The 12,891-nt window shown below is 46.3% G+C and overlaps 1 protein-coding gene across 11 annotated transcripts in view; it reads left to right on the top strand.

Moving 5' to 3' along the window:
• The window catches only part of LPIN1 (lipin 1), a 150,753-nt gene that overhangs the window by 85,197 nt on the left and 52,665 nt on the right, over window positions 1-12,891 (top strand). For all 11 annotated transcript variants that reach the window (XM_008952322.5, XM_008952320.5, XM_034952635.3 and 8 more), the window contains 4 exons: window positions 3,657-3,857; window positions 5,871-5,966; window positions 9,496-9,803; window positions 11,736-11,861. In XM_008952322.5, coding sequence (XP_008950570.3) covers window positions 3,657-3,857; window positions 5,871-5,966; window positions 9,496-9,803; window positions 11,736-11,861 — 731 coding nt within the window. The remainder of the gene's footprint in view (window positions 1-3,656; window positions 3,858-5,870; window positions 5,967-9,495; window positions 9,804-11,735; window positions 11,862-12,891) is intronic.

Genomic DNA, 12,891 nt, shown 5'->3' with positions numbered 1-12,891 from the left:
CCTGTTCTAAATTAGAATTAAATCCGCAGTTCTTACCAGCCCCTGCATGCAGGGGATTTGACCACTTTTGAGCCTCATTTGCAAATGGGTGTGCTGATCTCACTTTTGCTTATTTCATAGGGGTTGAGGTAAGATTTACAAAAGGTATATTTTGTTTTTTTAACTTGAAAGACCAAGGCTTTATCCTTGGCCTTAAGAATGTAGCTTATAAAAGAACAAACAAACCATACAGTTTCCTCTACTCTCATACACGCTTCTGACACCAAACGTGTGTGTGTCTCTTGCACGCCAAGCAGTTCTCCAGCTCTCGGAGCACACCAACTGGGTGCCTATAATTCAATTCAATTCTGACACCATCTACCTGGAGTTAGCATCAGATTCCACAGGTTAAGGGCTCGTTCCCACAAGCTGTCCCTCACTTCAGATGCCAGTCACAGTCTGGGCCTCCTGTGCTTCTACTTGACTGGCTATAAATCGGGGGTCCCCATGACCCCCTCCTCGCGTTCATTCCTTTGTGGATCGGCTCACGGAACTCAGGGAAACAGTTTACTGATTGTCACTGGTTTATTATAAAGGATGCAACTCCGGAGTAGCCAGATGGAAGGGTGCACAGGGCAAGGCGGTGGAGGCGGTGGTGGTGCTTCCATGCCCTCTCTAGCACCCCAGCCTCCCAGCACTGCCACGCGTTCACCAACCTGGAAGTTCTCTGAGCCTCTTTCTTTCGGGTTCTATGGAGGCTTTATTACAAAGGTGAGATTGATTAACTCATCGGCCATTGATTACACTTAATCTCCCTCCCCTCTCCCTCCCTGGAGGTTGGGGGTGGGGTGGTGGGTGGGTGGGGAGTGGCTGAAGGCACCAACTCTCATTACAGATTTGTTCCTCTGGCAGCTGTGGTCCAGCCCCTATCCTCCGAGAGTCCTCTGATTAAACTTTTGTGTGGGTGAAGAGGGCTTATCATGAATGACAGAAGACACTCCTTTCACCTTTATTGCTCTGAAGCTAAGGAGCTATTTCAGGAGCAGGGGAGGAAAATGAAATATCATAACAAAAGACATTCCTATCACTCTGATCACTTAGAAATTATAAGGGGTTTAGGAGTTCTGGCTTGGATCTGGGGATGAAGACCAAAATATATATTTCCTATTACATCATAATATCACAGCGCCACTGAATGATAGGAAAAGCTCCCAGAACCAACCTTTCTACACAGCAGGTTTGTGAGCCACAGGTTCACACACGTGGTGTTTCCTGGAGTCTGTAGGTGACCTGAGGTGGGGGTTTTGTCAGTGTGGTCACATGTGTCCTGGGATAGTTGCCTTGAAGAATGGGAGCAGTGTGGACCAGGAGGAGGGGTGAGGTCTCGGGGTGGACTGGAAGTTACGTCATGCAAATCCTTCCTGTTTGGGCAGTATTTGCAACCACGTGGCTTCACGAGTCCGCCAAACCATCAGGTGAATAAACAGGAGAGGAGAAGAGAGTCTAGGACTCAGCCCTGGAGTATAAGTCAGAGCTGGAAGAGAAGAGGCTCCAGAGACTGGACGGCCACCTAGAGGTGCCACGTCCCTGAAGGGCCTGAGGAGGGTTGATGGCATGAGCCCATGAAGCCCAGCAAGGAGTGGAGAGAGGAGGGCTGGAGGACTCCCGCCTGCCATGACCCAGTCCAGGGATAAGATGTGAGTGCCATGGGCCAGTCACGACCGCCGGTTAGCACAGCAGGGCACAGTGACGGCAGAAGGCTGGGAGCGGAGAGCCGGGCAGAGTGGACAGTGATGTGGGCAGGTGTGGACTGCACCAGGTGGTCAGGGATCCAGAGCTACGAAAAGAAGGCCATAACACGGCGGCGGCTCGCAGTCCAGCTGCTTGAACCCAGAATATCTCTTGGCCTGTCCCTTTCCCTCTTTTTCGTCTGTCTCTACCTCCTTTCCAGGCGGGGAAGGAATCATTTCTCTCCTAGTCTTCCTGCCGTCAGGTTTTTTTCTTGCCAGTCTTTACATTGTTACGGTGATGCTTTTTCTAAATCTTGGATCAAAGTGTCATTTTGTTCCAGAATCCGATGGCTTCACACAGCAGAGCCCGCATCTCCTGGCACGGTTTTGCACTCTCCATTCTTCCCTTCTGCACATTCTGTGTTCTGGGTACAGCTCCTTCTTCCAGTCTGGTGGTTTTAAGCTTCCATGCTTCTGCGTGAACCTCTCGTTGTACCCTGTCCACCTTGTCGTCTGACATCTGAGGGTGTCCCTGTCCTCCTCCAAGCCCGCCTCCAGCGCCAGCTCCTCTGATGCACCTTCTTTCCTTGATCATAACTCCCTTAGTGTTTACTTAAAACAAATTCGGTGACACTGACATATATTTTAGTGTGTATTGTATGTGTGTGTGTGTGTGTATATATATATATATATATATATTTGGAGATAGGGTCTCTTGTCCAGCCAGAGCAAGATCCTATCTTCAAGTGTGTGTGTGTGTGTGTGTGTGTGTATATATATACACACACACAACGACTAAAATATATGTAAGTGTTGCTGACATGCATTTATATATGTCATATATATGGTCTTGCGCTCCGTGGCTGGAGTGCAGTGGCACGATCTCAGCTCACTGCAGCCTCCACCTCCTGGGTTCAAGTGATCTTCCCACCTCAGCCTCCCAAGTAGCTGGGACTACAAGTATGTACCACCACGCACAGCTAATTTTTGTGTTTTTAGTAGAGATGGGATTATGCCATGTTGTTCAGGCCGATCTCGAACTCCTGGGCTCAAGCCATGCACCTGTCTCATTCTCCCAAAGTGCTGGGATTATAGGCATGAGCTACTATGCCCCGCTAGTTCCTTGTATATTACCTGTGTTTCCTTCACGAGCCTGTGAGTCCCTCCAGGGGACAGGACTTTCTTCTTTATCTCTGTGGTGTGGCCCCAGGCCCTGTAGAGGAGAGATGGCCTGAATGTTTGCTAAGTGGATTGCAGTTGACAGCTGGCCAGCAGCCCAGAGCGCTGGTGTTCCCTGGAGCAGTGGAGAGAAGTCAGACAGGCAGGCAAAGGCCACATGGAAATTGTCACAAACAAAAATCATTCATTTCCCTTCTCCAGTAAAAACAGTCATTTGTTTTTCAACTAATATCATCAAGTAGCTACTATGATTGGCATGATGGGGGATCCTAAGCTGTATGAAATAGTCTCTTTCCTCTACAGTCTTGAGATTTAGTGTGCAAAACCTGTCCATCATGACAGAAGAAGGGGCAGGTGGCAGTGGTCCTAAGGACAATATAAACAAGCTTCATGGGACTGCAGAGGAGACAGGGCCTGGGGACGACTGAGATTAGACGTCATGGGGTCAAGGCTCTCTGTGCTGGACTCTGGGAGAGTGGAGACTGGTGGGCTTGCTGTGGGAGTTGGGGTGATAGGCCGTGATGGACCATGATGGGCTGTGATGGGCCGTGATGGACTGTGATGGGCCATGATGGACACTGATGGGCTGTGATGGGCCCTGATGGACCCTGATGGGCCATGGGGGTGGATAGAACACATTCCAGAAATGAGAGGAGCTGAAAGTTGAGTGTGTAATCCACGTTTTTGAAATGGTGAGGAGTTCATTTTGATTGGCTCTTCCTCGGATTAATTGTGTGTCTGTGTGTGTTTTTTTTGTCTGTTTTCCAGGCGCAGACCATGAATTACGTGGGGCAGTTAGCCGGCCAGGTGTTTGTCACCGTGAAGGAGCTCTACAAGGGGCTGAATCCCGCCACACTCTCAGGGTGCATCGACATCATTGTCATCCGCCAGCCCAATGGAAACCTCCAATGCTCCCCTTTCCACGTCCGCTTTGGGAAGATGGGGGTCCTGCGCTCCCGAGAGAAAGTGGTGAGCTCTCAGGGCACGGGGACCTGGCACCGGCTCTCCTTAGAGAATGCCCTTGTACTCTGGTGATGCCACCTGTCTTGAACTCTCAGACCCAGAGTTTTAGGTCTTCGTTGGAAATGGCCAGTCACGGAACTGACAGTGACTAATTGAAATTATTCTAGTTAGTATGGCTGTGTAAATTAAAGTGCCGTGGCACACACCACTGTTTATTAAGCTCCTGTAACTGTGGGTCAGGAATTCAGGCAGAGCACAGTGGGGTGGTTTGTCTCTGCTCTCTGGGGCCTCAGCTGGAAAGCTCAAAGGCTGAGGGCTGGAATCATCTGAACACTCACGTTCTTTGTGACTGGTGGTTGATTCTGGCTCTTGGCTGGGCTCTTCGCTGAGGCTTTGGTCATACCAACTACCCGTGGCCTCTCCACGTGGCCAGGGCACCCCACAACACAGTGGCAGTGGTGAGGTGAGCATCTTGAGAGGGAGGAAGACAGGCAGATGCTGGAGCTTATGGCCTAGCTTTGCAAGCCACATGGCGTCACGTCTGCTGTGCTCTACTGGTTGGGGCCATCACAAGCCTGCCTGGGCTCAAGGGGAGGAGAAATAGGCTTTTCTTGCTGGTGTCAATGGAAGAAGGATACAGTTCATAAATTTGGAGAGGAGAACTAGGTTGCTGCCTGCAGGGTGGCCAATTCTGACAGGCTGGGAAGTGTAGCCTCCTGCCAGAAGCAGAAACACACTTTGAGGAAGGGGCAAAGAGACCAGGGATTTGTGCTGTCTGGGGTCACAGAATCTACATATTTAATAAGCCACAGGAGAGGTCATGAGTGTTCAGGAGAGGAAAACATGCACACGTGCAACTGAGCTTCTGCCTGTCCATGGGACCCATGTTCAAAACGTGATGGCACTAGCACCAGCCAAGGGTGGAGTTTTCTGGTGTCTAACATCAAAGGGTGGAGCAGAGGAAGGGAAAACCCTCAGGGCACATTCTCCCTAGGTGGGCCAGGACCAGTTCCTGGGCTCTTAGGCTCTTATCAGGCAAAAAAAAAAAAAAAAAAAAGCAGAGCAGCTTCTTTTGCTGATACCAGTGCACAGTCTTTTGAAAGGGCTGGTTTCTGTTTGGCCCTTAGGGAGGAAAGCGTCATGGCGGTTACTGAGGTGGGATATGAGGAAGCCTGTCCTATCTCCCATTCCATCATGGCCTGGAACTCAGTTCTTAGGGTTTCTCTGGCATCTCCTTGTCCCAGAGGGGGTCCGTTCAGTCAGTTGCGAGCTTAGAATTTTATTTCTAGTTTATTTTCAGGAGTGGCGAAGGTTCTGGAAGAGCAGGTAGGACCAGGATATTGATGTGGCTAGTTTTAGAAGACAATCTGCCACACAAATGGAAAGAAACAAATCCTTGCAAATAGACATTTCATGCCCCCACCTACTGTGGATTTTGGGATGATGTCTCCTGATTGGTCCTTTGAGTTAAGTTCAAGAGGAAGCTCTTCCTTGAGTATGTGTGAAGGATCCCAGCCAATAGTTGATGAGTTTTCCAGGGTGTAATTTCTAATGTCTGGGGCTGGGGAAGCTTTGACTGCAGCTTGAACTCTCACCAGCCATGTGACCCTGGGCTGGTTACTCCTCTTGTCTGGCCTCAGCTCCTCAGCCAAAAAAGGAGGAGCTAGACCAGGTGGTCTCGGAGGAATCTTTCTATTAGCTTGCTGCAAAAATAATTGCAGTTTTTGCCATTATTTTTAATAATTATAATAATGGCCAAAACTGCAGTTATTTTTGCACCAACCTACTGTTTTGGGTTCCATCTTTCCTGGTCAGGGGCCTGCCCTCCCGAACCCAGCACTCCTCCAGTCCTCAAGTGACAGTTCCCTTGGATGGGACTGCCTGACTGAGACTGGGAGTTCTGTGGCACTTCAGGGTGTATGCGATGATAGCGTATCTGTGGAGACTTGGCTGTCCCCGTGAGGTCTCCTGTTCTGGTGAAGGCAGTTCATTCTTTTCTTAACCATGTTTTCCCTTCAGGTTGACATAGAAATCAATGGGGAATCTGTGGATTTGCATATGAAATTGGGAGATAATGGAGAAGCATTTTTTGTTCAAGAAACAGATAATGATCAGGTAAGGAAGCCTGGGTGGTCAGGGTTACTTCCTAGTTTTGAGCTTTGAGTAATGGTTATCTGGAAACACGGCAGAAGTTTGTGCAAAGTAATACCGGCCATGGCTGTGTGGACGATGGGGCAGAGAAAAGTGGGCGTTGATCTGTGTGGGGGATTTGAGCCAGACGGCCTAGGGGTGTGCTGAGTCCACACAGACTCAGCTCTCCTGGCTGGCTTCAGTTTGCTGACTGCTTCCCAGGAGACAGAGGGATGGACTTCACACATGGGCCTGGACCACTGTCAGAGGTGTATAGATTACATCGGTGTGTCAAATCTCAAATGCCCAATGTTCTTTTATTTAGTGAGTGGTTGAATTACTTTAAAAAATATTTTAAAAGCTTTATTGAGATATACATCACATATACACAATTTACCCATTTCAAGTGTACACGTAGTGGTTTTAGTATATTTACAGGTAGGTGCAACTATCACCACAGTCAAATTTAGAACCTTTTCATCACCCCCAAAAGAAACACCATACCCTTTAGGTATCACCTCCCCTATACTCCACCTTCCAACTACTGAGCCCTAAGTTACCACAAATCTTCCTATCTCTATAGATTTCCTTATTCTGAACTTTTGAATGGAATTACAGTATCTGGTCTTTTGTGCCTGTTTTTTTTTTTGACTAATGTTTCAAGGTTCATCCAGGTTTTAGTATGTATCAATATTTTATTCCTTTTTATGGCTGAATAGTATTCCATTGTATCTATAGACCATGTCCATTCATCTGTTCCATTCATCATTACAAACAACTTGGGGCCGGGCATGGTGGCTCACGCCTGTAATCCCAGCACTTTGGGAGGTCGAGGTGGGCAGATCACGAGGTCAGGAGATAGAGACCATCCTGGCTAAGACGGTGAAACCCCATCCCTACTAAAAATACAAGAAATTAGCTGGGCGTGGTGGCGGGTGCCTGTAGTCCCAGCTAATCGGGAGACTGAGGCAGGAGAATGGTGTGAACCCAGGAGGCGGAGCTTGCAGTGAGCCGAGATCGTGCCACTGCGCACCAGCCTGGGTGGCAGAGCGAGACTCTGTCTCAAAAAACAAACAAACAAAAAAACCAAAAAAACCCAAAAAAAACCAACTTGGGTTGTTTCCACCTTGTAGCCATTGTAAACAACACGGCTGTGAACATTTGTATACAAGTTTTTGTGTGGACACGTGTGTTTGATTTTTCTTGGTTACATACCTAGGAATGGCATTGCTGGGCCATGTGGTAACTTTACATTTAACATTTGAGGAACTGCCAGACTGTGTTACAAAGCAGCTGTTCCATTTTGTATTCCTGCCAGCAGTGCACAAAGAGTTCTGATTTGTCTACATCTTTGCCAGTACTTTTCTGATTTTGTGATTCTAGTCATTCTAGTGGGTGTGAAGTGGTATCTCTTTATGGTTATGATTTGCATTTTCCTAATAACCAGCAGTGTCTGACATCTTTTTATGTGCTTATTGGCCATTTCTGAATCTTTGGAGAAATGTCTATTCAGATCCTTTGCTAGTTTGTGTGTGTGTGTGTGTGTGTGTGTGTGTGTGTGTGTTGTTTTTCTTTTTTACTACTGCCTTGTATGCCTTCATTATATATTCTAGATACAAGTCCCTTATCGGGTATATGATTTGTAAATATTTTCTCCCATTGGGTGGGTTCTCTTTTCACTTTCTTGATGGTGTTCTTTGCAGCACAATAGTTTTTAGTTTTAATGAAGTCTAATTTCTTTTTTTTTTTAAAGTTTGTGTTTACCTTTTTAATGTATTCTGTTTTTTCTTTTGTTGTGCATGCTTTTGGTGTTATATGCATAAAGAGTCTTTTGCCAAATCCAAGGTTATGATTTATGGTTATGTTTTCTACTAAGACCACTTCCTTAACTCTTTTGTTCACAGATGAAGCACCTTAAAGGGGTCTGATATAGGGATTCCCGAATGAAATCGACTTGAACTAGTTCCTTTCCAGGAAGACAGCTATGATTAAAAAGGAACGGTTCTTTATAACTCCAGGTTTTAAAGCAAGTGTCCATAATTGCAGCTTCGGGACAGAACAGTCCCAGGCACAGCCTCCATCCTGCCCGCCCAGAATAGTGGTGCCTGGGGAGGATCCAGCATCTCCCCTTCCATGTTCTAGAGCAACCCTGTTGATACTGGGGATCCCTGCATACCTGCTCTTCACTTCTCTTAGATGGGAAGACTCCAAAAATACTAATTGGTTCCTAATGGCCTTTGACAGAAACTCTTTGCACTGCATGTGGACACCTGCATTTTTAATTTCTATTTGTACCTGGCTTTAGATAGATTTTTGGCCATCGGAGCTGAGGAAGCATTTTGGGCCAGCATGCAGCGGGACCTGTATGGGGGCTGCTTGCTGGTCTTGCTGGCCTGACAGGGTGCCTGTGGGTGGGGTGGGGCCTTGGAGGCCAGAGTATGTTCAGCTCCATACAGATGCCTCTTAGGACCCCTGGGATGCTGCTGGAAGCTGGAGAGCCCGTGTCCTTCAGCACTGCTTGGTGCTGCATGTGCCTGTGGGGGTCTGCCTGGCTGCCCATTCCCTTCCAGCCCGCGGACAGCAAAGGGCCCTTCTCTGCTCTTGATCTGAGAATCTGTGCTGCTTCTCTAGTTGCTCCAGTCCAGCAGCCGGGTGAGATGACCTCTCACTCCCTTCCAGCCTCAGCTGTGTGTCTCAGGTGTAGACATTCTATTTTAGCATGTCTGATGTTCTCCAAACCTACTTGAATGATCAGCAGCACACTTTTATTTATCCCCTCTGTTTTATGTGTATTCTTATTGTCAACGAGTTTCTCATACAAAATGAGGCATTCATTAATAAAATGATTACTAGAGTTTTATAAAAACTGCTGAATCATTACAAACAACTACTAAATGGATAGGTTGTGTTTTTTCCTTTTGTCTTTAAGGAGAGGATCAGTATCTACTTCCTCGATGTTCAGGGCCCTCCTTGGGCCCTGGTGCAGGCAGGTTCTTGGGCGGGGCTGTCGGTTATTTTATGTGTTTTTGGTTTTTAGATCGTTATTATCTTAATTCATTGCATATAAAAAATACACAATACACATTCTCTGTCTTTCTCTCACACCCATCCATGCACACCCACATCTACACAGAAGTGCAAGAATGCATCCAATTCCCAGCATAATATGGTGAGTCAAAGCCCATTTTTTTCCTCTGTGCTCTGGGTATTTCAGCCAAAGTTGAATTTTGGGGGCTTGAGATCACTGAGAATTACCTCCCATTGTTAAAATTACATAAATGCAGGATTGAGTACAAAGTGGCATTCAATACATTGTTGGCTTTCTGATCTTCTACCAGATTGGGCAGCCACATCTCCAGGTCACCGTGGCTGTGGCCTCTAGCTGGGCCATCTGCTGTGGCCCTCCCCAGGAGGTGCTTGGCCTCTGAAGTGAATCCTGGAGGCCTCTGGCAAGGCCCTGCTTCTTATACCTGAATGAACGAGGCTCTTTTTAGAAAATGTGTTCTTTTCTTAGGAAGTTATTCCTATGCACCTGGCCACCTCCCCCATCCTGTCAGAAGGAGCTTCGAGAATGGAATGCCAGCTGAAAAGGGGCTCTGTGGACAGGATGAGAGGCCTGGACCCCAGCACGCCAGCCCAAGTGATCGCTCCCAGTGAGACGCCGTCGAGCAGCTCTGTAGTAAAGAAGAGAAGAAAAAGGAGGAGAAAGTCACAGCTGGACAGCCTGAAGAGAGATGACAACATGAACACATCTGAGGATGAGGACATGTTCCCCATCGAGATGAGCTCGGATGAGGCCATGGAGCTGCTGGAGAGCAGCAGGTGATAACTGTCCAGGGTGGAGGGGCTGTGCCAGAATCAGACAGTTAACTGTTCAAGATTATTTTTATGAACTTTTTCCCCATAATTCCTTATTCTTTTATGTGTTTTAGACCAGTGGTCCCCAACCTTTTTGGCACTAGGGACCAGTTTTGTGGAAGACAGTGTTTCCATGGACCAGGGGTGGATGGTTTTAGGAGGACTCAAGCATATTACATTTATTGTGCTCTTTATTTCCATTACTATTACATTGTAATGTATAATGAAATACACAACTCGCCATCATGTAGAATCAGTGGGAGCCCTGAGCTTGTTTTCCTGCAACTAGACGGTCCCATCTTGGGGGTGATGGGTGACAGATCATCAGGCATTAGATTCTCACAAGGAGTGCGCAGCCCAGATCCCTCACATGTGCAGTTCACAACAGGGTTGTGCTCCTATGAGAATCTGATGCTGCCACTCATCTGGCAGGAGGAGGAGCTTAGGTGGTAATGTGAGGGATGGGGAGCGACTGTAAACACAGATGAAGCTTTGCCAGCTTGCCCGCCGCTTACCTCCTGCCATGTGGCCCAGTTTCTAACAGGGGCATGGACCCCAGGGGTTGGGGACCCCTATTTTAGGCTGAATTTTGGAATCATGTGGACCCAATCCTAGAGTGGTATAAAGATTTGCTGTGCTGTAGCCGAGAGACAGTTGGTGATGCCAAACCTCCTTGGCTGATCACTTTAGCAGCCTGGGTTGGAGTCAAGAAACAGGAACTGAGCAAATTAATAGTTCATGACCAAACCCATTTTCTTGGAACCTATTTATTCTTATTTGAGCACCAACTATGCACAATTGGGCTGATTTATAGGCAAGGGCTGATTTCAGACTTAAAAGTGAATGAAGAAAATGCTGTTTTCTCTATAAGCCAACTTTTTCCTTTTTAATTTTGACTTAGGTCCAAAGTTTAATGGAAATTTTGTTTCCTTTTTCTTTGCTTTTAACAGTGTGGTGAAATTCTGTTTGTATGTATTACTATTTTGGTGAAAAATGCCAGTTTTAAAAGATAAAATTCATTTTGAAGGATATTTGATGTTTCAGATTTTTACATAATTCAGTATAATTTTTGATAATTTTGTTAACATAAAGAAGGGATAAGGAGAATCAGGAGTATCTTCCTGTGTCATTATTTGGAATAAAATATATCTTTTTTCTTAGTGCAAAATAAATGTCAACTGGCAACGAATATTGCTTTTCCCAACTACAGCTTCTAACCTGTGACAGGCTTAGAACCAGGGTCATTAGGCTTCCTATAATTGCCTTCTCTGCATGACTGTTAAGTACAAAATTTAGTGGTAGGTGTTCCAGGTAACATCAACATATAGACAGATGGCCTCTGCATGATTGAAATTGTGAATTGTATTTAGTAGTGAGTGTGCTTATACCTGAAACGAGGTCATTTGCAGTTATTCTGTAATCATAAGGCATGTTTGGTTGATGCCATTTATTTCTTCTGCTAGACAAAACGTGATCAGCGTATGGTCATTGAGTTATTCAGCAGTTCTGCCTGTACCTGGCAGGGGTTTTATACCACCCTGGGGCCGGTTTGGGGCCACTCTACCTCCCAGGCTTTTGGAACGTGACCGTGTAGGATAGCAGGAGGTGGCACGATGGGAGGATCCAGCAGTGTGATCACCGCATGTGTGTCTGAGTCCAAATGCTGAAACAAAATCATTTTACAATTAGAATTCGGCCAAAGCATTAGCACATAGACACGTTTATGGATGCCAGTATCTCACTTTTTCCCCCTCCACTGCCTGGAACAGATCTGGGTGTTTAAAGAGATCATGTTAATTACAAAGCACTTAGAGCTAATCAAGAAAAAATTGGAACTTGATTATGAATCTATCATTAAGAATTCTTTGACTTTAATCTTTTTTTTTTTTCCTCCAGAACTCTTCCTAATGATATACCTCCATTCCAAGATGATATTCCTGAGGAAAACCTCTCCCCGGCTGTGATTTACCCTCAGTCAGCCTCATACCCTAATTCGGATAGAGAGTGGTCGCCCACTCCCAGGTAAGCTGTTCCCTGTTCCCCTGGCCCAGTGCAGAGGCTTAGAAGTCAGTGATAGGAAGCAATTCTAAGAAAAGAATGAAATAGAAATGAAAAGTGAAAATAATTAGGACCAGGAAAAACACGGTGTAGAGTCGGAGGTACAGATTAGGATTAAACACAGAACATGTTCAGATCATACACTTATACCTGGTGTCAGAATCCATCTGCAGATATGGCTGTTAGCTCCCTGGAGGTGAACTTGAAAGGAAAACCATGTAAATTACATCATGCTAATTGTTAATAGGAGAAAACACAGCGGCAGAGCCTTTCTTGATACTTAGCCCTAAGTAAAATTCAAAAACAGACGTTGCTTCAGGAGCCGCTGAGGTCCTTCAGGGCTATTAGAATGGTGCCTCCGCCACACTTAATCCATTCTGCCGAATTCAAGAATATTTATTTCCCTGAAATGAACTCACAAGTTGCCCTAGAGGAAAACTTGGAGAACTAGAGCTGCTCACTGTGCAGATGCCATCCTGATGACCCCAGAGATGTTTACATCTGTGAAACCTCTGGGAATAGTGAGCCCCCTGGCTAGTTTTCAAAGGACTTGGGGAAGAGGGTAGATCTGAATCCTGTGTTCTCAACACAGGAAATAATATAACCCCCATTGGGATGAAAATTCATTCTTGGGTGGCCACAAAATCTTAGACATTATAATGGTTTGTGGTCTCTAAGGGGCCACAGCATTAAAATCTCATGGTGGGTGGAGTTGGGCTATTAATTTCTCAGAATGCTCGGGGGCGTGTTGATAATGAAAAAGAGACTGAGAAACGCTGATCCAAATGCCAGTGACATCCTTGGGTTATTCGTACACCTCATGCTTTAGATTCGCTTCTGGTTCACGGTGGAAGTGTGCCAGCCCTTAGAAACTCTGGGTTCCTACCTGAAGCCAGTCTTATCAAAACGCCACCCCTGGTTCCAGTTTGATCAGGGTAACCTTGTGAATTAGCAAGCAGCAGTCCGCAGTGTGTGCTGACATGGAGGTTGGAGA

The sequence above is a fragment of the Pan paniscus genome, chromosome 12 (genome assembly GCF_029289425.2).
Source record: "Pan paniscus chromosome 12, NHGRI_mPanPan1-v2.0_pri, whole genome shotgun sequence".
Classification (NCBI taxonomy): domain Eukaryota; kingdom Metazoa; phylum Chordata; class Mammalia; order Primates; family Hominidae; genus Pan; species Pan paniscus.
This window is presented reverse-complemented; position numbering and strand designations above follow the sequence as displayed.